Below are 20,994 nucleotides of genomic sequence, written 5' to 3' on the forward strand. Positions count from 1 at the left end.
CAGGTAAGCCTGCTTCTGGTAAAATGCCCAGGGTGGCACCTTGTGTCCTAGGTGAGAGCCGAGAGGGCTGCAAGTGAACATAAATAAGTCCCTGAGTACAATGTACCTCCTGTTCCTGGGCCCTGTGCCTGGCCAGGATGGGGATGCTATGCACAGGGGACTGTTCTAAGAGGGAGTGGTCCCTTATGGCTCCTAGGTCAGGGTGGCTCCTGCCCCTATCTATGCAGTCTGTGGGGACTGCTGCAAGAATTCCCACAGAATTCCCACCATCCCCTGGCATGGTGTCTTACTGTCCCATGTCCTTCAGAGTAAACTGGTGTCAGACAGAGCCTATCCAAGGTTTGGGAGTTTAAATGTATAGTTGAACCCAACACCAGCTATGATAGGCGTTGCACACACACTCAATGTCTTCAGAGACAACACAATCCCACATTAGCACTGAATAAGCATAGTAAGGCTATCAAAAGGGTACAGGATTAGAACCTATCAAGACAAACCTTTAAGAAATAGTTCAAGACCTTAAAAGTATCACTGAAGTTTAAAGCAGAGAAAGGAGAGCATTATTCATTAAGGGACTGAACTTTAGTTAACATTCCTACCAAACTTAGCTATTAGTTATTGCTAAATAAAGGAGCGAGACATCACGGTACAGAGGGAAGGAAATTCACCTAGGAACTGGGTCTTGGTCTCATTCTGGCTATGTGGACTTGGGTAAGGTCGTTCCTACTGCAGCCATCAATCAATATCTATATGGCAGAGAAAGGCAGGGGTGGGATGATGAATTGTGCTTTCCATCATCCCCTGCTGTCACTACTGACAAAACTATTCTCAGCTAACCCCAGGAATAAAAACGCTATAATCTTGCTCCTTAGTTCCATTTTTGGTTAAGTCTCAGGAAAAATTCTAAATACATGAGGAAAGCCTCATGTAAAAATGCAAATTACGGAATTATTTGTTACTTACAATGGAGAAAAAGTTTTAAAGCAACCCAGATGTCTCAATGTGTATCACAGTTTACTACAGTTCCTATGAAACTAGTAAAATGATGTTAATATAGTGAAAAAAGTAGGGTAAAAATTATAAAGACAAAATTTTCAAAATTATGTTTAAAAAAACCTATGCAGGGGCGCCTGGGTGGCTCAGTTGGTTAAGCGACTGCCTTCGGCTCAGGTCATGATCCTGGAGTCCCGGGATCGAGTCCCGCATCGGGCTCCCTGCTCGGCAGGGAGTCTGTTTCTCCCTCTGACCCTCCTCCCTCTCATGCTCTCTGTCTCTCATTCTCTCTGTCTCAAATAAATAAATAAAATCTTAAAAAAAAAAATAAATTAAAAAAAATAATAAAAAATAAATAAAAAAACCTATGCATAAAAAAGAAATGGAAGACAAAGAAATGTTAAGGGGACTGCAAGCGGAACTTATGTCTTTTTTCCCATTTTCTACATTTTCTCAAATGAGCATCTGAATGGAAAAATAAATATTAGTTTCATTTCCAACACACCTGTTATTATTCAGTATCAAGTTTCATAGTTAATTTTTACCCATATCCTCTCTGGGTATACTATGCTAATATGAAGCTTGAAAATATCATGTCAAAGCAGTATGGTTATGTTATTCTGAAACTGCAAACACTTATAAGAGAAATGATCTGGCAGAGGCAAGACTTAAATATCTTTCTTTTACTAACAAAGCCTAATACCATTCCTGACACATACTAAGTATTTATATGCATTTATAGAATTAGTTTTTGCTCTTTAATTCATATCTCTAAAGAGCTGTGTTTCTTCATATTCAGGTCCATTTTCATGTACTTAAACCGAGCAAATCATTCATGTCCTACTACTGACAAGGACATTTTGTGCCAATATACTTACCATAATAAGGTTTGGGAAAATTAGCACTTACCATATATCAAGATGTATACAAACCTCAAATACTAAAATATGGGAATTTAAAAGTATGAGAGAAAAAGTGACTCAAGGAACTTTGGTGTCTTTCAGATTTAACTCCTCAATTGTTTGCTGATCTGTATTCCTTCCAAAGAGATTCTGTATTGTTCCTACAAATATAAGTTCTTGGGACATGCTCGTTATATGTAGAAGTAAATGAACTTTACAAATATGTGAAAAGACACGTTAACTTTAGAAAGAATAATGTTAAAAAAAAAAAGTGCCATGCCACAGTTTTAACTTCAATGTTTTAATATCATGAAATACAAGTACAAAACATTGTACGAGTATATGTTGTACTACATGGAGATGGAATAATACATTTTTTATCAGAATCTGTATCACCCAGTGCTAGCCACTGGACCAATGACTTTCCACAGGGATTTTTCTACTCTTCCTATGAGGTTTTATCATGAATAAAAAAGCTCACAAATCTTTTCAACCACCGCAGATTTATATTTATCTTAATATTCTTGTTCAGCTGCTTTGGCGAACTGTTAAGAAATACAAAATTGCCTTAGCCAAGAGTTTTGAGTGGCTAAAGAATTTTGTTATTTCATGTTGGCCAAGATCCCCCTTATGTTGGCATCGCAAAGACACTGTGCACTTCTACGCGGTAAGAAAAAGCGTTGTCTCAATAGCCCTCTTACTGTTTAGGAAGGCAAATTACCATTTCTTAAAAAGTACAGAATATTATAATAGTTATTGGCTAAGCAGTAATTCATGAAAATCCATTTATGTAAGACAAATAACAGCAACAGAGAGCCATAAAGCCCCTTATGTACTAAAGAAAACAAGTTTGGAAATATTTAAACTATTTTTCCTACCTCTACACTGGTTTAACCACATCAAGTGAGAGTAACATCAGCCAATAAAGAAAAGTGTCCAGAATTCAGCTCCCATAGCATACCTCAGCCATTTCAGCTAAGACGTTTTTATGACAAACCAAAAAAATGATGAAAGTAGCATTTACTTTGTTGGAAATGAAAAATTAAAATACTGCTAATTTCATAAAATATTTGAAACCAATTTTGTTTTTATAATAAAATGATGTTTATCTTCTTTTAAGTTTTAATTATCGTTCTTGCTGTTAAAAAAAAATCAGTAAAAGTCATGTCAACCTTTAGGGATAAACTTTGGGGTATTTAAAATAACATGTTTGGAAAACTGAACCACATTTTTAATTGTCAGCATTATGCTTTGTTCTTGGTAGAATCATCTTTGTTTCTTCTTTTTACATCCCAATTATAAACCCTGGCCATATCTGCAAGAATTGTCAAAGAAAATGCAAATGCAAATCTAAAGATAACACATGCAATGACTAAGTATTCACTCACATACTGAATCAAAGAGAGAAATCGTGCACACAAAATACTGGTAACAACTAGTGTTGTGAGCCATCTTGCTATAATATCATTTAAGAAAATATTGGAACTAAATTCCACAATACAAAGTCAAGGTCTCAAATCAGTAATTGTTTAGCCCATGTAGTCAACTATAGCGTTATACTTGACAAAATATGTGCTTGACACTGTCAACAGTTTGAAAGACAGCCCCTCATCCATGAAATTTCAAAGACTGTTCAAACCATATCCTTTCAGGCAATATTTAAATTAGTACAAGTATTAATAATTTCATCTCTTACCCTCCCTTTGGTTTAATAGGACATTCACTCAATTTCTTTTCCTTTCCACGAGCACCACCCTGTGTAGGCCTCTCACATCAATTATTTCTTTCATGGACTGTGCCTTTGGTGTTGTATCCAAAAGTCATCACCATACTCAGGTCATCTAGATTTTCTCCAATGTTATCCCCTAGAAGGTTTGTTTTTTCTTCTAGAAGTTTAATAGCTTTTCCCCACTCTGGATGAAGTCTCCACATTACGAGTCCCATGCCAACTCCTGCTCTAGGCCCCTCCAACAGGCCTATCTTCCCTCACCCAAGCACTCAATGCCTGCTGCATGCTACATGCTGTGGAGAAAAGAGAAAGTACAGCTCCTACACTTGAAGTGCTCCCAATCTGGCACAGAAAACAAAGTACTACATGCAAAGTGCTAAGTAAGCACAGGGAAACAACAAAACACCCCAAGGATTTGAAAATGTTGAGAAATGATCTGATGCTTGAGCTGAAATATGAAGGGAAAAAAAGGAGTAACCCACATAAATAGGGGGAAATCTTTCCAGGTAGGAAGAACAAAGTAGAAATATAAAGGGGTGAGGAGAACTGATTGGGGCTATTTGGAACCCAGGGTGCACTGGGGGAAGGCTACGGCAGGAAGAGGTCAGTGGCATGAAGTAAGACTGGCTTGGGAACACCTCACAGAGAGCCTTGGGCGACTGTGTGGGGCCAATGACTGCAACAGGCACCAAGAGAGATAGGTCAGAGAGGAAAGGCAAAGAGCTGGGTTTCAACAGGCCTACCCCCTCCTTGACCAAAATACCTACCCCCATCTCTTCTCTTTGCTGATCCAAATCCTATAATGCCTTTAAAAACAGCCCAAGTTCTAACTTCGAACTAATTCCAGCATGTATCTCTCTTTCTCTAACTTTAAATTGCCTTGGCATGGCATACCCAAAACGAACTCACTTTTATCTTGCTATGAAATTATCAGTTAGCTGTTTTACATGTGCAATTCTAACACAGCAAGACTTTGGCACTCTTTTTTAACCCTTACCATCCTGTGCCTCAACAGTTGCAGCAACATAAGAGACCCTTAATAAATGCTTGTGGATTAAGCTATTTAACTAGCTTTGAAGGTGTCTTGAGAAAATATTTGAAAGAAAAATGCTTGTGCACTGATTTGAATGTGCTGTTTCCAAACCTTCACACTTCAAATTCAGATTAATCTATCTACAAACTTAGTTAAGTATTAGTTCCAAATATGTTATTTATTACTCTCATAAAATCTGCAAGTTCAAATCAGCCTAAGAGTAAGGATATTCTTCTCATTAAAATAATGTAAGTAAGAGTGTCGAAAACATCCTTCTCCTTTCCTCCCTTTGCTTTTAAAGAAAGGATACTGACTTCTGTGGTAGTAAATTGATCTCGAAGAAAGTCAAGGTCTTCCTCAAGAGAATCAAGATTCTTCGTGGCAGTCGATAAATTCTTTTCCAACAATGCCTGAGCTTCATCAATATCATATTCAAGCATTACATTAGCCTGAAGAAAGAAAGTCATGACAATTACTCAACAGCTTAGAGCAGGGGTTGGCAAACTATAGCCCTTAGGCCAAATCTAGCCAGCTGCCTTTTCTTATAAGTTTTATTGGAACCCAGATATTCTCCATTTGCTTATGCTTTCACACCATGGCGGCAGAGCTGAGTAGTTGTGACAGAGACCATGTGCTCTGCAGAACCAAACTATTTACTCTCTGACCTTTTTACACAAACTTTATCGATCCCTGGGTTAAAGAATATATTTACATACATTATATCATTTACTCCTCATAACAACCCTGGTCAGTCAAGTTATCTTCTTCTTTACAGCTAAGAAAATGTGGGCTCAAAGAGGTCAGGTTGCCTACACTAACACAGATATTAAGTAAACAGTAGAATTAAGAGAAGAACCAATGTTTAGACACCAAATCCCGTCTTTCTACAACCTCCATGATGACACTAAATAGTATTACATTTGAATCAATTTAAATAGTTGTTTCTGAGCTTAAGATACAGCAATTTAAAAGTTTTCAAATACATATATATTATCTAATTTGATCCAGTAATGGCTAGCTTTTACTGTCCTCTTCCTACCTCCAACAGATGCTAGCGGCAAAGGCAAGGTGACTGTGTTGAATTCTGAAGCTCTGGTGTTATTGCCAACACTTAGAGATGCATGCATTCTGGAAGTGGGGAACCAAACCTTTCCCAGCTCTGAACTCCTATTGCCTGCCGTACCACTGGGCATTTCCTGAACCACTTCCCTCATCTGACAAATGGAATTTAAAAATTATTCAAAGGATTGTTGTAAGGATTAAATGAGACAGACAACATGAAAGTGTCTGGCACAAAGCAGGTGCTACATAAATACTGACTGAATAACCCAATCCATGATAGTTGGAAAACTGTATAAAAATTGAGATAGGACAAAAAAAATATTCAATGGAAAGTACACGTCTCTTCAATCCCAGACCCCAATCTCATTCCTGAGTCAACTGCCACTCTTCTTTCTTTCTTTCTTTCTTTTTCTTTCTTTCTTTTTTTGTCAGAGAGAGAGAGAGAGAGAGAGAGAATGAGCACACAAGCAGGGGGAGCAGCAGACAGATGGAAAAACAGGCTCCCTCCTGAACAAGGAGCCCAATGCAGGATTCGATCCCAGGACCCTGGGATCATGACCTGAGCCGAAGGCAGAGGCTTAACCATCTGAGCCATCCAGGCACCCGTGCCACTGTTTATTACTATTTTTTTTTTCCAGAAAGTTTCTACACCTTGGTTACTTTTAACAAAAAAAATTAGAATACATTTAAAAACATTTCATTTGTGTCAGAAAAACATTGATGATTCATTCAGGAAGTACCCTGTGCCAAGTATTTCTCTTTTGTTGATTCATTCCTCAGTCTTATCAGCCTCTCCATTTGATGGTCTAACAGGCATCTCAAGACTGACACGCCCAAAACACAATTCCAAGTAACCGTGCAAAGGACCCTGTTAGTCCTCTGCCTGCAAAGGGAGTTTCAACTTTGCTTATAGTTTATGAGGTTTTTTTTTTTAATATTTTATTCATTTATTTGAGAGAGAAAGAGTGAAAGAGCACAAGAAGGGGGAGGGTCAGAGGGAGAAGCAGACTCCCCGCTGAGCAGGGAGCCCGACGTGGGGCTCGATCCCGGGACTCCAGGATCATGACCTGAGCCGAAGGCAATCACTTAACCAACTGAGCCACCCAGGTACCTTAGTTTCTGAGTTTTGTGGCCTAAACAAACCATCCTTATTCCAGGGTTATAAAACAAATTATCTATTACTTGGTCTAGAACTTTGATGGTGTATTTCAGGCAAGTATGTAATACATTTAGAATTCATTCTCTTATGAGGTATGAAGTGGATTCCAGTTGTAATTCTTATCAGACAGCTCCCTACTGTCCCAGTCTAGTTTATGGAATCATCTTATCCCCACCTGCTGATGGAATGTGCGCTGAGGGAAAGAGAAATTGAGGAAGATTACCCCTAGGGTTAGAACCATTGGGTAGATAGCTATTCCATTTACAGAACTAAAGCTAAATAAGTATGGGAATTAGGATTATAGAAAGAAATGTACAAACCCTGACAATATTATAACTAACAAAAATCAAGGAGGAGGAACTAAGGCACAGAGAGTGAATTTTGGGGTATTAATCTGCCCATCTTTCATAGCATTAGAGTGCCTCTAAGGGGTGATTCTACATGATAACAGCAAGGCGGAAATCCTTCCAGTAAGGAGAGATGGGAGCTATACACTTAGCTTGCTACTTGGTACAGGAACTTGTCTGGGATAAAAAGACCAATGGACAGCTAGATAGCCGGACAGTCAGGAATGGGTTGGATGATTGGTCAGGGATTGAGAAGAGTAAGATAGGAAAAAATCACAGACAAGGTCTATGACATCATCTAAAACTGAAATATATGGTTTTAAAAATGGACTCTAATCTCAAGGTTTTTGTAATAATCTTTTCCCCCTTAAGTTTTGAGAGATCTTTCCAGAACTAATAAACCCTTATGGGGAAGAAACATTTATCTGAGGTTCAGCAGTTCTTTCTGTTTTATTTCTATTCCTCTTCCTTCTGTTACATTTAAGAGATAAAGCATTATCTGAAGGGGAAGAGAGAGGGCTTTGGTTAGTTTTGTCTTGACTGGGAGAGACAAGCACCTTTTGCGGCTCATCACACTTGTAATTCCAGTCAGTTTCCAATACTCCAACCCTGTGTTCCTTCCACAGTCAAAGGGAGATGAGCACTTCCCCCGGCTTAAACAGTACTGCTGTGGTGGGAAAAACACTGGTTTACCAGTGTCAGCCAAGGAAGCTGGGGCTATTTCAGTTACTTACCCCCAACCACAGACACACTTTATCAGTAGGAGGAACTGAAGCTTTGCAATACAGGTTATCTGCCAGTAAGAATCTGGTCTCCAGTGAACTGGTGGACTCCTTCAAAAAAAAAAAATGACAGTATTGTAAATAGGTCAGTTTAATAACAAGGCTATAAAGGAGAGATCATAGAGCTGAACCTAAGTCATTTAAAACAGTACCATCGTGCCAACTAAGTGTGGTGGCAAAATAAGTGCCAGATGGCTGGGCATGGGAGGCATGGATTCTGGCTCAGCTACTTACTACTTGTGTAAATTTGGCATTTCACTTGATCTGTGTCTCAGGTTCCCGATATATAAAATTAGAATAATAGTCCCGATACCTCTGAAGGCTGTGGAAAACAGACTTTACACAAACATGCACACACATACACACAAAATAGTGCCTGGCAAAGAGTAAGTGCTATGCAAGAGTGAGCAATTATTGGGGTGCCTGGGGGGCTCAGTCAGTGAGGCCTCCGACTCTTGATTTCAGCTCAGGTCATGATCTCAGGGTCGTGAGATTGAGCCCCATGTCAGCTCTGCGTTAAGAGTGAAGTCTGCTTGGGATTCTCTCTCTCCCTCTGCCTTTTCCCTCCCCTCCCCTCCCCCACTCACACTCTCTCTCCCTCTCCCACAAGTTAGCAATTATTCCTTCATTAGTGCTTCATGCTCAACCAACCAGTTTCCTGAAGTCTCTTACAAATTTCACCACATAAAATAATGTATTGGAAATAGTTATTCTAGTAGTCAAGTAATAAATTATATACACATTTCTAAAAAGATTTTATTTATCTGAGAGAGAGAGAGAGAGAGAGAGAGAGAGCATGCACAAGCCGGGGGCAGGGGAGAGGGAGAGGGAGAAGCAGACTCCCCGCTGAGCAGGGAGCCCAATGCAGGGCTCGATCTCACAACCCATGAGATCATGACCTGAGCAGAAGGCAGATGCTTAACTGACTGAGCCACCCAGGCACCCCCATATAATCTTTTAAGTACAATATGCTTATAAAATTTAATCTTTACAGCCTGCTTTTATTTAATGAGTACTGTTTTAAGACTCAGAAGATTCTCAAATACACTTCTGCCAATAACTAGCTATGTGACACTGGTCAAGTGTAACCTCTCTGTAACAGTTTCCCATTACATGAGAACCCAAAACACAATTTCAAAGATTCTTAGACTCAGTCCTTATTCTTAGGGAGAACAATAACAACAATAAAAACCCTTGGATGCTGCTACCTCAAAATAAGACATTTTCTTTTTGTACCTAAAATAACTTTCAACTGCATTTAAGTTTTACAAATACTTCATGTAAGTAAAAGAATCCAAGAAGTGTAAGCCCTAAAATTAAAGCTGACTTGGGAAAAAAGCCACAAAATTTATCACAGAAGTACACTGTGACAAGTATCAAGAAAGCAGACCGGATATTCTAACACATTCAAATACCAGTGACCAAAGAGTCAAGGAAGATGAGTCTCTGGTTCACTCATATTTAGAAACAAAAATGCACTTACTTTTTTCTTCTGCATGTATTTTAGAATTTCTAAAGTCTGCTTAATTTCAGGAATCTGACCTTTTAGCCTGTGAATAAGAAAAAGGTTGACTTAGTTTTGCAGGCAAGAAAAACACCAGGACACAGTCTTACTAGCTTTGCATTTTCTATTGATTATCTTTTTGAGAACCATTAAAACCATCCATTTGTCAAAACCCACAGAATATACACCACCACAGTGAACACTCAGGTAAACTATGGACTTCAGTTAATAATAATATATTGATACTGACTCATCATTTATTTATTTTTTAAGTAGGCTCTACACCCAATGTGGGGACTGAACTCATGACCTTGAAAACAAGAGTCACATGCTCCAATGACAGGGCCAGCCAGGCACCCCTTGACTCATCAATTGTAATCAATGTCCTACTCTGGTGGAGGCTGCTGATAATGGGGGAGGTTCTGCATGTGTGGGGAGGCAAGGAATATATGGGAAATCTCTGTACCTTCTGCTTAACTGTGCTATGGACATAAAAGTGTTCTAACAACTAAAATCTACTAAAAATTATTCTTAAAAAGCTACTAGCAACTGATTCCAAAGCAACATCAGCCTCACTGACAAGAAAATAAGAGATAAAAATATGCTGAAAACACTGAAAGTTACTTAGAAGAATGAAACATTTTTTATTTTGTTGGCACTGAGGTTTAGCTCTTTCTTCTGGTGATTAGAAGCTGCCCAAGGTTATAATGTGTTGCGCATGGAAAAATGTGCAAACTAATTGTGGGGTCCCTGTCAAATCACAATGGAATTTGTAGCAAGACAAACTAGGGATACAAAAACAAAGCTGTGGTTCTTTCAGAATACATTTAACTAAATATGACTGGAAATTGGTATGTAAACAAAATTTAAATGTGATAATGAAAATGTACTTATTATAGAAGTGTTGAATCACTATATTGTACACCTGAAACCAATATAATGCTGTATATTAACTATATTGGAATTTAAATAAAAACTTGATAAACAAAGAAAATATATTTATTGCATCATATAAAGGAAGTCACAGCATATGTGAAGGAGACTAGCAGGGCAAACTTTATTATACCCTGTGCTACTGACCTGGCAAGAAGTATGTTAGATGAGCCTGCTACTTAAAAAAAAAAATACTATCACTATCTGGAAATACAGTCCAGTGAATAATATAGAGACACACATTTATTGTTCATTTTTTTTACTTACTTTACTTAGCTCTGTGAGCTCTTTACAAATTCAGTATGGAATGGATGTTGTAGCGCTTCCAACTGTGCTTTCTTTTGTATTACGTGTTAATATAGGTAAATGCTAAAACTATCTATTTATTTGTAAAATATCTGATACACATGCAACAAAAGAAGAATGTTCAAATAAAGGTTTTTGGTCATGTCAATGATTTCTATGATATTTTTGTATGTATAAATATTACATGTAATACATAAATTATGAAGCATATTAATAAATCAAGCAGCTGCAACCCCAGTCAACTTAGGAACCACATCACCAAGGTCGCTGAGCATGTCCAAGCAATATACCTCTTCCCACTCTGCTCCATCCCAAGAGACAACAGCTCTCCTGTGTGCTTACAGCCCCTTTTTCTTCTTTTTCCAATAATTTCATCACATTTATGTATATTCCCAAACGATATATTCTTTGCTGGTTTCTTGGCTTAATATAATTGAGGGTTGAATGCATTTTTCTTGGGTTTGCTTAACTCAATTAGGTTCCTAAGACTTATTCATTCATTTTCACTGCTGTGTAATATTCAATTATGAATATAGCACAACTTTTTTTTTTTTTAAGATTTATTTATTTATTTGACAGAGAGAGACATAGCGAGAGAGGGATTACAAGCAGGGGGAGTGGGACAGGGAGAAGCAGGCTTCCCGTGGAGCAGGGAGCCCGATGCGGGGCTCAATCCCAGGACCCTGGGATCATGACCTGGGCCGAAAGCAGACGCTTAACGACTGAGCCACCCAGGCGCCCCATATAGCACAACTTCTTTATCTACTCTCCTGCCAATGGACACTTGGGTCAGTTCTAGGTCTTTGTTATTATATGAGCAATGGAAATCTCTAGGTTCTAGGAGTGGGTAGAAGAGTGAGAAGGGAGATAGCGGCTTAGAAGGAAAGCAGATCAAATCTTCAAAAGGGGAGTAGAGTTAAAGGAAAGCTTTTTAGATGTTTATTCCTCCCTCTAAACTGCCGTGGGTGAATCACCTTACCTACCCCCTCACCGCTACAGGGTGGAAAAATGGTAGAATTGACCAGAAGCAGAGAGGTCAGGCTAAGGAGCTGAGAAGACAAATACTGGTCCCCAACAGTCCGCCCCCTGACTCCTACTCCCAGGAGTGATAACAGTGAAGACAGCCAAGGGCAGAGGAACAAAAAGAATCCTCAGAGGCCAAGTCACCTGGTTTGGGAGAAGGAACATCTGTCCAATGGTGGTGCCCTAGATTGTAACACCAGCAGCATTCTTCCTACCCGTACTCACCAGGAGGGGCTTAAATTACCCCCAACCCCACACACATTAGTGACCAAAGAAACTGATATCCCTGAGGGAATATGAGCTGATGGGGAAAAGAAATGATAATCTGATAAACACAACTACAATAAAATAAAGACAATAAACTCAACAACACCCATCAGATGAAAAAAAATGAAATACTAAAAGATAAGATTATACAGTGAGTATTTAAAAATACCTCAGAGAGAAAAGAAAGGATATTGATAATATAAAGAAACAAGTAGCTAGCTGTTAAGAAGAACTAACCAAAACGACTAGGTACAAAAAATATAATGGCTGAAATAAAGAACTCATGGACATCCATCTAATGACCAAAAGACAAATTACCAAAGTCAGTAGAAGAGAGGAAATAATAAAGAGAAATGGAAGGCCAAGTTAGAAGCATCAAAATCTAATCCCAGAAGAAGACAAGAGAAAAAAAATTACCAGAAAAAAAATGCAAAATATGATAATCACAAAATTTCCAGTTAAAGAACGATAAAAGACATACAATCCAGGTGTTGAGGAGATTACCACAAAACAATTATGAAATACTAAAGAACTTTTATACAGCTGAAGGTAAAGTTAAAGGCAAATGATAGGCTGCAAGGAAAAATTTACAGGATATGTAAAAGAAAAAGGTTAGTATCCAAACTACACAGAGCCATCTGCTGCAAAACAACTCGATCATGCACAAAAATAGTTTTTGTAGCATAGCTGATATCACAGAGGTAAGGGAAGTTCCAGAAAAAATCAAAGGGTAAAAAACTGAAAAAAGCTTTGAGTTGAGCAGTGAGAACTAGAGAAAAGTAAGCATCATGAGTCAGGTGCTGCTATCAGCTACAGACCCAAGCCTGGGTCCCTGCCTCGGCAACTCGGTGGGGAAGCTCACATATTAAGTGCCACAACAGGAAGAGGCTGGTATAGAATCACCACTCCTGGCAAAAGCAAAATCCTCTATGGATAAAGGCAAACCACACAGTTATCCATAGTTACAGGAAGCTGACATATAGCTAGTGAAGAAAGAAGAAAAACATCCACACATAGACAAACTACAGTAAAATGAAACAAGAGATTATCATCTTGAACATACCCCAAAAGAAAAATCAGTTGATCTAAAAAGGCTAGATTTAAAACAATAACCTTATGTTGTTTACATGGTACACCCTTAAAATAAATAATAAACAGGCAGAAAGTAAAGGGATTGGAAAAGATGAAATAAGAAAATGTTAACCAAAAGAAAGCTGGGATAGCTGGAAGTATCCAACAAAAGAGACTTTAAAACAATAAGCATTACCTTATATAAGGTTACGTTCGCCAAGACATAATAAATCTCAAATTGCATGTGCCTAATAATATAGACTAAAAAGTTTTTAAAAAGGGATAAAAATTGTTTCAGGTTAAGATGGCAGACCAGCACTCCCACCTGTGACCACTCAAATAGCCAGAGAAAACAAACACACACCTTCTTTGTTGGAAGGTAGCAGAGAGCTGCTGAAGGTGACAGGAACTACAGCTACTCTTATCAAATAATGAGTAGGGATTATTTCTCTTTATAGAAGTATACCAGACTTATTAACAGGTGAAAAATAACTGAATTAGAACATCATTTGGCAACTCACAATTAATGTATCTAGGCAATGAGCACCATAAAAAGAGACAACTAGACACTATCTACCTCTTAATGGAAAAACAATACACAAACCTATGAAGCAGTGTTGTCACAAAGACCCTGAATATGATCAAGACTGCAGATCCAACTATCAATTTACAGTATTGAGAAGACAAGAAACATGCTTGAAAATTTCACAATTGCAGGCACCTGGGTGGCTCAGTTGGTTAAGCGACTGCCCTCGGCTCAGGTCATGATCCTGGAGTCCCTGGATCGAGTCCCGCATCGGGCTCCCTGCTCGGCAGGGAGCCTGCTTCTCTCTCTGACCCTCCCCCCTCTCATGTGCTCTCTGTCTCTCTCATTCTGTCTGTCTCAAATAAATAAATAAAATCTTTAAAAAAAAAAAATTTCACAATTGCTTCGAAATTTAGCAACACAGTTGTGAAAGATAAAACAATAAAAGTGAGAATAAAATATTAGGAGGATATCTTCATGAACTTGGGATAGGAAAATATTCCTTAAACAGGAGGAAACAGATTGTTAAATTGGACTACATTAAAATTAAATGGTGTTGAGTCAAATAATACATCCACAGTATATAAACAACCTAAATGTCCATTGACAGGCAAATAGATAAAAATTGTGGGTGGTACATATACATACAATGGAGGAAGATTCAGCACTAAAAAGAAACTAATTTACTGATACACACAAGACCATGGATGACTCTCAAAAGCATTATACTACCTGTAAGAAGCCTGACATAAAATAGTAGTTACTATATGCTTTCACTTACATGAAGTTCAAGAACAGACAAAAACAAATTTATGATGAAAACAATCAGAACAATGGTTGTCACAGAGTGGGCAGAGTTGGCCAGAAAGGGGCGATAGGGAACTTCCTAGAGTAACAGGAATATTCTACATATTGCTCTGGGCAATGGTTATAGAAATGAATACATATGTGAAAATTCATTAAACTGAATATTCAACATCTGGACATTTTATTATATGTAAATTATGTCTTGATTTTTAAAGTTTAAGCCATACAAAATTAACAACAAAAAACAACTTGTAAATGTTTATACTTACCTCCTTTTCTTTTGAGCAAGGTTGAGTTCCATAAATTTATACTTCTGGTACTGTTCATCCAGCTTCTTTAGTACTGTATCTGCAGTCTCATTCCCAGGCTGTTTCATGAAGGAATCTACATCTTCCTTTAATATCAAAATAACACAAGTTTTAGACTTTTTTTTTAAGAGATTTTAAACCCTGAGATCATGACCTGAGCCAAAACCAAGAATTGGTCGCTTAACCAACTGAGTCCCCCAGGTACTCTCAAATTTTAGAATTCATACCTCTAATCTGATTTTTGACTGCTTGAAATTTATCTTTAAAGCAAAAAAGAAAGAAAAAACTTGTTTCTGGGGCGCCTGGGTGGCTCAGTCGTTAAGCGTCTGCCTTCGGCTCAGGTCATGATCCCAGGGTCCTGGGATCGAGCCCCACATCGGGCTCCCTGCTCAGCGGGAAGCCTGCTTCTCCCTCTCCCACTCCCCCTGCTTGTGTTCCCTCTCTTGCTGTGTCTCTCTCTGTCAAATAAATAAATAAATAAAATCTTTAAAAAAAAAAAAAAGAAAAAGCTTGTTTCTTTTTTCCAAATACTTGTTTTTAACTAAAATGTAGTTATAAAAAATTCAAGACCATTTCAGACAGTGCACATACATTATGTAGCTAATTTATTCTTCCTCCACCTTCCTCTTTTTATTTTTATTTATTTATAGGGAGAGAAAGATGACCTTACCTGCTTTATGCACCCCCCAGGCGACCCTAGTAGTAAATATGAAAATTACAAACAATCAAACGCATTGCCTAGTCATATAGCCTAGTCACAAAACGACTCAACAGATTTTATGCCAAAATTATCGACTAAAATTTTTAATGCAAGTTCTACCATAGAAATCATGCTAACATATGGTCGTTAGGTTCCCAAGGCAAGCCACAAATACCTCCTTAAGTATCAAGTGGTGGAAATAAAGTAAACCTGAAAGGCAAACAGAACAATCTTTTGTAAAAGGAATAATGAAGCAAAAGAAAAGTAGCAAAACTGAACAGCATTTTTTAAATGTATACTACATGCTGGTCCTTGAAGAAAAACGAGTTAATAAGATAAGGATCAGGAACTAAGTGAAAATATATGGAAATTTTAAGGCAATCCTATTAGACGTTTCCAGCACTTTAAAGAACTTTATTCCTTCATTTTAAGTTAAATTCAATTACCTTACGGTTTCTGAGATCTCTATATCATTATTCTTATCCATACTTACTAGCTATTAAGGGAGTATTTTAGCCAAAACAAGACAAGAAGCAAAAGAAAAACAACAGCAAGGGAGTGTGAACTCTGAAGCCATCAAGCTAGAGACATAGTAAAAGAAATTGAAAAGGTGAGGCTGGGGGCAATGGCTGAATTCTGCATGTATAATGGAGACACCATCCTCCCAGAAGGGTCACTGCAGGAAAGAGATATAAGTCAAAGTTTCTAGCACCTGGTAAATGTTGCTAGGAGCTTAGAGTCTAGCAAGCAGAATTAAGCAGCACAGAATTGTGGCTAAGAGACAGGGCCTGCCTTGTTTGTATCCTGGCTTCACCACGTACTAGATGTGTTCACTTTGGAGAAGTTACTGAACCTCTCTCTTTGCGTCAAGTTTCTCATCTGTAAAATGAAAATACCTTTTTCTCACAGGGGACTAAATGAGTTAGCATGTGTAAAATGCTTACAAGAATACATGACAGCTAGTAAGTGCTCAACAAACATTAGCTATGTTTATATATGTCTATAATACAATGTGCTGAGGGAACAGATGAAAGTGCCAAAAATTCTGTCTTGGGGCAGTGCTCAAGAAAAACTACAGGGAGGGGAGCTTGAGTGGCTCAGTTGGTTAAGCGTGCAACTCTTGATTTTTGCTCAGATCATGATCTCACGGTGGTGGGATTGAGCCCTACCCTGGACTCTGCGCTCAGCACAGAGTCTGCTTGTCCTTCTCCCTCTGCTCCCACCCCCACCTTGCAAGCTCTTTGTCTTTATCCCTAAAATAAATAAATAAAATCTTTTTTTAAAAAAAGAAAAACTACAGGGAGGTCATATCTGAACTAGATGTTGAGAGATTAAGACATCAGCAACCGGGCAAGGGGGAAAATGACAGTTCAAGCAGAGAAAGAAAACAAACTATGGCACCAGTGGGAATGGAGAAAAGGATGAGGTCTGACTTTTAACCAGAACAGTATAGGGCCTCCTATATCACAGAAACTAATATATATTAAGCATCTACTTGTTATACTGAAAGCACATATTGCTTCTCATAGCAACTCTCTAAATATTGTTATCGCTATTTCAGTGAAAGTAACTGAGGCTCAAAGTGGTAAAAAATAAAATGGTCAAGATGAAGCAGCAATTGCAAAGTAGAGGCAGGATTCAAACCCTGGCTACTTAGAAGCCAATGTTCTTTCTACAGTACCATGTTATTCAAATAATTACATAAAATTTGGATTGCTTATGTATTATATTCTACTGGTAGAAATCTCAAGGTCTAGAAAAAATAACCCAGAGCAATTTTAGGGGGAAAAGGCATTTTAAGATAAGACTTTATAAAGCCTCAGATAAAGTGTACCCTCTTGAATTAGTTTTTTGAAGCCATCTCTAGCTGAGGATCAAGAACGTATTATTTAAGGCACTATGGAAATTGAATTCAACATCTAGTTATGAGCTTATACTATGTGTCAGGTGCTGTGCTAGGACCAAGAGAAATGACACTGAGCCAAGATGACTACCTTACTTTCCTCCCACTGGCAGAGCATGTAAATAGGGGCTCTGGTGCTCCACAGATTGCCGAAGTTCAAATCCTGGATAACTTGCTTACTTTCACACTATATGACTTGGAGCCAAGTGACTTAAGTTCCTCAGTTTCATCATCCACAAAATGGGAACGATAATACCTATGTCCTGGAGTTTTGGAAAAGCGTTAGGAAAGTGCGTGGCACTCAACAAATTTTGTCTCATTACCATTAGTTGGGAAACGAATGTAAAGAAATAAATGGCACAGCTCAGGGAGAAAACACAAAATAACAAAAGAAAACAACTACAAAATTGAATCAGCAAATGCAAATATGCAATACAGAGTGTATATAAAAGTGGTCTAAATAAAGAATAAATAAAAGAAATGGGTATTTTGAATGATGTAAGGTATCATTAACAAAAAGGTGGAAATAAAGCAATATAGGTACAAACCAAAAGGTCAGGAAAATTCCGTTAAGACTTTATAGTAGCTCGGTCAGAACTGAGTGAAAGACAGATGATACTGACCTGAAGGCCAGTCGTGTTTTCTCTCATTATTCAAACAGTTTTGAAATACTATTTCTAGAATGGCTTAATGAAAGGACAGTGTTGAAGTTATCTAGTTGCTTCTCTTTGATTGGACTTGGGTTGATCCCCGTGTTCTGTAATGCCTCCAAATTGTATTCCCTACCTCCTCTCTCAACTCCACACGATGCATTCTCTACTAAGTTGTTAGAATGATGTACCTAAAACCAAACATGATTATACCGTGCCTTTATTTAGATACCTTCTAATGACAGCCCGTTGCCTACTGGATAAAAGCCTCAATTCCTTAGCAGGACACACAAAGCCTTCACACTCTGACTCTATCCTACCTTCCCATCAGTCTCTTCTTCCATTCCTGCAAGGCAACAGACCACTGCCTTCCTTGAACAGACTAGGTGTAATTTCCTATTTTCACACCTAAGCACCAGCTGTTCTGCCTACTCATTGTATCCTAAGTCACCATATAACCGTCGGTCCCTCCAGCATCCAGGGTGAGTCCCTCTCCGGCTGCTCACCGCCTCCCCCTTCCCTTTTCAAGCAGCAGAGGGTGAAACTCGGCATCCGGGGGGAGGCCCCTCAGACCGCCCCGCTCCACAGTCCTCCCGCCCGGCGTCCCCTTCTGTTCGCCGACCGCGTTTCCCTCCGGGGTGGGGGGTGGGGGGGTACCAGCAGTTCAGTTCGTCTAGGCGTAGAGGGGGAGAGCAGGCGAAGCGCTCTCTTCCAGTTCCATTTGCTCAACTCCTCCCCCAATAGTCGAGGCCGGGGTGAAGGCCGGGAAGTAGGGGTAGCCCGCGGCCTAGCGCCAACATGCCGAGGACCAGCGTGCGTCTTACCACAAACACCGCCTCAGGAATCCCTAGGTGGAGCCGCCGCCCGTTCCCTGTGGCCACTTCTCCTAAGCCACAACCGTCCTTCGCGGCCGCCATCTTGGGAAAGCGAGAGCGCGAGTAACTGCCTCCCGAGCCGCCAACCGCTGGTGGTCCCTGATTGGCTCGCTCACAGCTGCAGGCCCGCCCCCCCCTCCTTGTGAGTCTGCGGGTTCATTGGCGCGCAGGAAGTAGCCGCCCCTTCTCTCTCCGACGAGTCGCCCAACCTCCGGGTGCTGATTGGCTGTGCACAGGTGAGTGACAAGCCAGGAAGTGCCGCGGGGGGAGATGCTGGCTCTGCAGGAAAAACCAATGCAGGGTTCAAGAAGAGGGGTCTTGGGGATTTTGTGGGTGGGAGGGCTCGAGGACCCTGGGAATCAGAGACCGAACCTGACCCCAGTACCACCCCAAAACGGGCAACACCTTCCAGAATAGCCTTCGAAGCGACCCGATCCCCTCTCGGCTACAAGTGAATCTGGGACCTAGACGCCGCGACGGGGCCTTGGTCTCGGTGCCTTTCTGGTCCCACAATCCGAGCGAGCTTCCTGGCCCTCAAAGGGGACTTGTTTTGTGTCTGTTTCGGAATGGAGCCATTGGCCTGATTTTAATAAATATCCCGCCCACTGCACCAACCTTTCCTGAAAGCCATCCTTGATCGGAATGTTGCCACCCCAATTCAACCATTTTCAAAACTTCATATTCTACACACAAAATCCTAAGAACTCTTCCGAGGCTTCCAGCCCTAAGGACTTCCTCCCGCCTTTGCTTGCACTGGAGTGCTTTGCAGTGAAGCGGTGCTTCATCCACTCACACAAACCCTACAATGAGGCAGACCGTTTATGAATAAAGGATGTTAGTTCCCTTACTTAGTGGGGACACATATGTAATAAGAATAGTGATTAACATTTATTAAAAGCTAACTGTGTGCCAATCACTGAGTCATGCTATTTAATCCCCACAAGCCCAAGCTGAGAGGGACTATCATCACCCATAGTTAACAGACAACTATAAAGAACCTTAAAATGAACCATTTGTGGGGCTCCTGGGTAGCTCAGTCGGTTAAGCCTCAGACTTGATTTGGGCTCAGGTCATGACCTCAGGGTCGTGAGATCGAGCCTCACCTCAGGCTCCACGGTGGGCTCTGCTGGGCATGGATCCTGCTTAAGATTCTCTCCTACTCCCTCTTCCCCTCCCACCATCTCAAAAAAATGAACCATTTGTAAGATAATAGGATAAATGTTATAAGAGTCACATATTGGGTAGCAAGGGAGCACAGGTGAAGACACTACACTACCTCAGAATGGTCGAAGTTTCATTCTTCTGCATGAAGAATAACAAAGAATAACAAGGTATACCAACAAGAATGTTGTAAAGATTAAATGACATTATACATGTAAAATATCTAATATGTACCGGCCACACAGTAGAGTAACCAAATGATTTTACTTTCATTATCTTGCATCACATTGCCCAACTTCAAGCTATATTACAAAGCAGTGATCACCAAGACAGCATGGTACTGGCACAAAAACAGACATCTAGACCAATGGAACCCAAATAACTCAGCTCTAAGTCCAGTGTTCTTTATTTCATGAAGACAGACCTGTGGAATAAAGTAGAATATCCAGAAACAGACAAGTACGCAGAGGTGGCATCTCAAACCACTGAAACAAAGACAGACTTTTTAACAAATAGTGTTGTGACAGCTGGGTAGCAATTTGGGAAAAGCTAAAATTAGATTAATATCACAAACCACATACAAGAATAAATTCCAAATGGATTACCAAAATAAATGTTAAAAACCCTAAATCATGTAAGTACCAGAAGAAAATATGGGGTAATTCCACCTTTAACTTTGGTGTAAGACATTCTATGACTCATCCAGGGACAAAGAGAGAAAAGGCCAATATATTTGCCCATTTATGAAAAACAACAACATAACTCCTGCAAAAATGATACCAGAGCAAATTCAGACTGTAAATTCAGCTTGAAAAAATTCAGCAAAATTATGTCACATAGACAAAGTCATACTGAAAAATGGGCAAAAGACAACCAAAAGATGTAAAAGTTTCCTTTAAGCATGAAACGTGTTCAACCTCACAAACACTAATAAAATTCAAAATAAAACTACT

General features: G+C 39.4%; 1 protein-coding gene across 1 annotated transcript; it reads right to left on the reverse strand.

Annotated features, from left to right (window-relative positions):
- Positions 1–2,187: 2,187 nt before the first annotated feature.
- On the reverse strand, positions 2,188–19,040 carry VBP1 (VHL binding protein 1). The gene is given in 7 exon segments (XM_021682681.1): positions 2,188–3,210; positions 4,968–5,106; positions 7,960–8,058; positions 9,491–9,557; positions 14,714–14,838; positions 18,830–18,943; positions 18,945–19,040. Coding segments are annotated over 7 exon segments (711 nt in total). The 3' UTR covers positions 2,188–3,139.
- Between the last annotated feature and the right edge of the window lie 1,954 nt (positions 19,041–20,994).

The sequence above is a fragment of the Neomonachus schauinslandi genome, chromosome X (assembly GCF_002201575.2).
Source record: "Neomonachus schauinslandi chromosome X, ASM220157v2, whole genome shotgun sequence".
NCBI classification, from domain to species: Eukaryota; Metazoa; Chordata; class Mammalia; order Carnivora; family Phocidae; genus Neomonachus; species Neomonachus schauinslandi.